The sequence below is a fragment of the Scardinius erythrophthalmus genome (assembly GCF_964197995.2).
Source record: "Scardinius erythrophthalmus genome assembly, chromosome: 11".
NCBI lineage: Eukaryota > Metazoa > Chordata > Actinopteri > Cypriniformes > Leuciscidae > Scardinius > Scardinius erythrophthalmus.
The window spans coordinates 40,256,784-40,262,783 of NC_138231.1; the positions used below are offsets into that span (position 1 = coordinate 40,256,784).

The following is a 6,000-nucleotide window of genomic DNA, read 5'->3' on the forward strand; positions in this document are numbered from 1 at the left end:
TTCCAAATCCAAATCAGAGGTTAGAGCATTTAGCAATGCAATTGACTAAAAAAGCAAGTATGACTAATCAATTCCTGAACATTCTGCTCACATTGTCTGAGCTAATTTCCAAACATACAGCCAGACTCCTGCACCCACTCTCACAAACACTCATTGTGCAACAAATTCATTCCCAAGGGGAAATAGAGTCCCCAAGTCGAGTCACTCGATGGTCACGCTGCTATTTTCTCTGTGCATATATGTACAACTCCTATCTGTTTGAATAGGTAAATTACTAGTCATACTGTATGGAGCTCTGTTACAGTGCACTAAACTACAGTGAGCCCTTCACATCACTATTCAGATGTTTAAGTTTGAACCTGCGCTCAACTTCAGTACTGCTGCATCCCTATAGTAACCAGCAAAAAAAGTGTTGATGCACAAGATTAACAAAGATAATGTTAAAGCAACACTAAGGAACTTATCCTCTTCGGTCCCCCTACAGGTTGGAAGCGGAATTGTCCATTATCGCTATCATAAATAATTTCGCCGCCCGCAGCTACTGTCGCACGCACACTCGCTGTTTATCTAGCACCGGCTTTGGAATGAACGATGTCCACTGACAAGGTAGAGTATGTTGCATGATTTCATGAAAGCATGATGTATTGCAACATCAGAAATGAAGGAAAACTAAATAATGACTATTGTAACGCTTGACGTAAAGCAAGTCAAATTTGTAGTTTTCTTATGTCTCATTCAAACAACAGAAACGCGACCCAGTTTGGTAAACTTGCACGGTGTGGTTATAGCAGATATAGGGCTGCAAATCGAATCCAGAAGTGCCTTTCACCCTGTTACGACTTGATGAACCACTGATACGATTTTGGAAACATTATTTTAAGGTAAAATTTTTTCCTTAGTGTTGCTTAATACAATTTCTTAATACGATTACGTTTCCGTGCCTAATTAGGTATTTCTTTAACTACAAAGCAGGGTGTAGCTCAAGGGGTTAATTTGCCCACAAACAGTAGATTTACTTGCATTTATTTTTTGTCTTTTTATCCTCCTTAATGAACAAATGGTATTTCCATTTTAAAACTCAGAATAAATAATGACCATTGCTAACGCTGTGTCTACACTGGATAGGGCGCAACACAATGAGTCCCTGACAGTAAACTGATGCTCCGTTCTATTTATTATGTACTCTATCTCTATGCACTTGCACAACTTCTGACACAAAGGACAAATTGGTTTGCAGCAGTGGATTTTGCTGTAGCCGCGTTTCCATTACCCTTCAAATTGCGCAAATTGAAATTGCGAATTGAAAATACGCCCAATGGAAACGCGTCAATTTCGCAAAAACTCGCATTTATCGCAAAAAGGTTTTTATGCTCACATGAGGTGGTTTTTCAGGCAATTCGAAAAAGAAATATTTCGCAAAACTGCAATGGAAACAGTTTTTGCGCATTTGCAGGTCAGCTGACATAGATGATGCGGAGTGTTTGGACAGAATACGAGACAGAGTTCTTTATTAAATTCATAAAAGACAAAAGAATTACAGGAATAATGGATTCTAAACCTCAAATAAATGCCACAATCAAGACCTCGAAGCAGATATGAGGGAGAAACACCCAGAAACACCTCATAGGCCTATGTGCCGCTCACAAGTATATAATATAACAAGTCATTCCTTACCATTAATGCTTTGAAAACACACATACATCTCCCTCGATTAATACTGACTAGTGCAGTGGCTGGGAAACCTACCAACGTCCGTTACCATGGTTTTTGGAATGATTTTACTTGCTTACTATTTTTAAAAAATGAAGTTTTAGTCGCAGAACATCGGTTAATGTAAACGCCGTCATTTCGAAATAGTTTTTTGTCGACATTTAGAAAAATCGCAAAAGTTTTGCACAAATCTGTAATGGAAACGCGTGCCTTGTGAGACGACAATGGTCGTGCCACGTGTAGACATTACAATGTATTCTAAATACAATGAAATAAAATTATACTTTTTACAACCTGTGATGTTTTCCTCACACATTACATCTCAAGCATGCTTTTGTATCCTTGCACTAATTTAAAAAAAAAAAAAATATATATATGGGGCAAAATTGATGTTTGTGGTGAAAATTAGGAAGAAGAGGAAGAATTTAGAAAGAGTCTCTGACCAAATATCTCTCATCATCTTTCATCTGGGGTGTGCGGATCAAGTGATTCTGCTCTCCTCTCCAGTCCCCAAAACGACGAAAAAAGTAATTGGAGAGGAAACGGTTAATGGGATCCCTGATGATGTTTATGTAGACAGGCTGTTCTATCCTAAACCTGAGAAAGAAAGACACAAAGAGAATGAGCACTGAATCCATCACTAATTTAACGGCAGCATAAAATGTGCGTCTTTATCTTGGACCTGATCAGATACATTCAGATAAATAATTCCTGATTTGCTTACCTTGTGAAATTGAGAAAGTGAACATGTCTGGTGTACAGAAAAGGCTGTGGAATAGTGCTAATGTTTCTCATCAAATCCACCTGACAAAAAATCAACACAAATAAACAGAGATCAAAATGCATGTTACATAACCGTTCATGAGCATCTCTTCATTCAACAACACTGACAATTATGATAAATCAAAATAGCAGTGGGATGCAACAAGTTACAATTGCAGAGCACAAAAAAAAAAAATCAATATTTTAACCACTAGAAGCATCAGTTGCACGACATGTAATTATATATACTTCCGGTCAAACAAATAAACAAATTAATTACAGGGTATATTAATTAAAGCTGCAGTCTTCAGTGGCTATAAAACCTTCAGCCACAGCTGTGGATCTATAAACCATAAACGTTATGCAAGTAATTTCAAGTTTCAAAGTGAATTTTAGAATTGCACACACACACACACACACACACACACACACACACACACACACACACACACACACACACACACACACACACACACACACACACACACACACACACACATCTTTGTGGGGACTCTCCATAGACGTAATGTTTTTATACTGTACAAACTTCAATTTAGGTCCCCACAGTGACACGAGTCCCCAATGAGGCGGTGTGCATTCAGGTTGAAGACGCACGCAAGCACGCACGAAACATTCTTCGCGTGGATGTTACGTGGTGCAGTGGAAAGAAGCTGACTTCTCATTACCTTAATGTTTCCTAATGAGGGCCATCTGGGGCCCCAGTCAGCCCTGATAGAGCCCATGTGTCTCTAAATGCATGTTACAGTCTCTACAAACATACCTACACAGGCATAAGGAGACTTAACAATCCCTATAACAGATCACCATACGAGGAGCGGGATGGCGTAATGCTGGTCCGGTGTGCCAGGACTGTATATGTAGAGTGCAGCACTGGACAATAGGTTCCAGAAGTGGAATTCTGGCTTGGAAAAGACCACCCTCAGAATGGAGATTTCATACCGAAATCTAAACCTCTTTATACCCCACATCTCCGTCAAACAGCTTACCACACTGTAACAAGTGCCCCACTTAAGCTTTAATCTTTTATCAAACGCTGCGTCAAAGCCAAAACACACATTCGGTAACAACCTGAGGAAGTGACATCATCTTAATGAGATTTCCTGTGCTGTAAACGCTTATATGGGCACAGACATGGCCATGCAACGTACAGCTAAAGTAATGATATACGAGGTGTTGGTAGAACCACATCACAAGTAACACCTCAGGTTGTGTGACACTGGGTAAGCAGTCTGTGGTTTAGTGTTTTGAGGCCAATTAAAAATGTACAGGTCTTATTATAATGACATGCCAGAATAAACATGAGTGTGACCCGATGCTTTATTTTGCTTACTAATACACTGTTTAGGTCATTATAGTTTTTTTCTAAAATGTTTTAACCGTTAAATTATTTTGGTGGAAAAGTATCATGGTTTCCACAAAAATATTAAGCAGCACAATAAAAATTAATAACAATAATAAAATAAAACAAATAAAAAAGCATAACAAAGTAAAAAAAAAAAAAAATTATCTATATTATGCTGCAACTTCTCATGTCAAGCGCAAGAACATTGGAAAGCACTGAAGATAGCAATGTGCTGAAACGTTTGCTTGCTGCTGTCTATTTGTTTTTAACTCACATGCACTTTGCACTTTTTACACAATGCATTTTATAAAATAAAAAAAGTGTTTTTGTAGACTTTTCCAGTCTTGAGTGGATCAGTGTGTGGTTAGCCACCCTTTTTGTTCATTGCGCAAGAACATTAACATTACGTATCTGGAATACATGACCACTGATGGTTAACAGCAGAGTCTTCAGAATTTTCATATTTGTTTGAATATGAAATACCCCTTAAATGACAAAACCTTGTTCTACACAATCACATTATGATGTGAACATAATGATTGTTTAATGGAGAGGAGGTTCATTCGTACTTGTCTCATTGAAAGCTCAGACTGAACATTCCCTTTACACACACAAATAAACTTTCTTCTCTAAATGAGAGTTTTATGACCCTTATCCCGCAGAGAAATTTGCATTTGTTTAGGAGACTCTACAGATGCTCCAACGCCACAAACAGGTCATCAATCACAATCACAGCTGTCAGCCAGAGAAAACAAGGACTGGAAATACACTTAACGAGCACAAAGAACGTTATGCTAATTATGGACAACTAATTATGGACGAAGCTGAGGGCTTAATTCTCCAAGCAAGGTCAATGGTCTATCAGATTATTAAACTTCACTTGTGCATAAATGATACACATCAAAACAAGACATTAAACCCTTATTTTATTGAGTTAAGATTGGGCCAACCCTTTAATTTATTATTATTATTATTATAAAATTATTTCCACATTTTAGAATACCAGTAATGTCATGCAAGCAATAAAATAAAACAAGTGGAAATATGGAAATTATGAAGTGATCAGAAGTATTAAACAAATCAAAACAATCTTATATTTTAGCTTCTTCAAATATAGCCACACTTTGTCTAGATAAATATAAATACATTTATTTAAACATTTTATGTATGTGCCAGTGACTGAGTGCGGTCCCACTGGATCATACGGCACCTTCACACCTTCTTGTTTGCTCTTGCAGTAGTTTCACCAACCAGGTATGGACATTTGTTTATGTAAGATTCCAAGATAAATCATCTCAGTCTCAAACAGAACACAAAAGAAGATATTTCGAAGACCGGAGGGGTCCAGATATCTTTCAATGTATGGACACAAAGACATTTAGAAAATATCTTCTTCTGCATTCCACAGAAGAAAGAGTCATTAAAGCTACACTGTGTCAATTTTTAAGTTGATTCTTAGCAAAAAACACTTTGTTCTTTCAAAATGATATGTGCTCATTAATGTGTAATTACATCTACCAACTAATCAAGTATTCTCGTAAGCGTAGAATCTGCCATTTAGAATACATACGAGCGAGTCGCTCGAATGGCGGCAGCCATGTTGCGCCTCCATCTTGAAAATACATTAGCCAAAGAGGGACATACCTGGAAATTCAAGCTTCGCCTTTCGCGTTTTTACACTCAGTGGCACCGTGACGAATGCGAGGGGGAGATTACTCGTGACTGCCGGCAGATTTGAAGTAATACGGCCACCGTAGGAGTTAAAACGGCCTCGGAATGGGAGGGGCTAGAAAGTAATATTCAGTTGGTAGTCATAAACAATTTCACCACTAGATGGGAGAAAATCCTACACAGTGTAGCTTTAAGGTTTGGAACCTCAGAGAACATTCTAAGAATATCTGATACAACACTCTGAATCACTTTCATTTGCTGTTTTCCCCTCTCTCTCTCTCTCTCATCTTTCTGAACACACACCACCGTTTAGGACAGTTAGTCGTTCTGATGGCAAAGAAACCTGTATGTGTTCTGAGCTTACCCCCTGTAAACACACACATTTAATATTAGCTTTGAGTATTTACCATACATCTAACCAGTTTACACATTTGAAAACCTATGAATAATGTATCACTCAGAAAAACATTTTATTCTAGGGTTCTGGAAGGTCC

At 37.9% G+C, this 6,000-nt stretch overlaps 2 protein-coding genes across 3 annotated transcripts in view; both read right to left on the reverse strand.

Moving 5' to 3' along the window:
• hpcal1 (hippocalcin-like 1) overlaps positions 1-6,000 on the reverse strand; it is a 180,361-nt gene that overhangs the window by 62,256 nt on the left and 112,105 nt on the right. The gene's annotated exons all lie outside the window — the stretch shown is intronic.
• Positions 1-6,000, reverse strand: part of usta (uronyl 2-sulfotransferase a) — a 66,841-nt gene that overhangs the window by 10,175 nt on the left and 50,666 nt on the right. For both annotated transcript variants that reach the window (XM_081378818.1, XM_081378817.1), the window contains exons 4-5: positions 2,435-2,514; positions 2,154-2,307 (exon numbers count right to left, since the gene is read on the reverse strand). In XM_081378818.1, the coding sequence (XP_081234944.1) occupies positions 2,154-2,307; positions 2,435-2,514 (234 nt within the window). The remainder of the gene's footprint in view (positions 1-2,153; positions 2,308-2,434; positions 2,515-6,000) is intronic.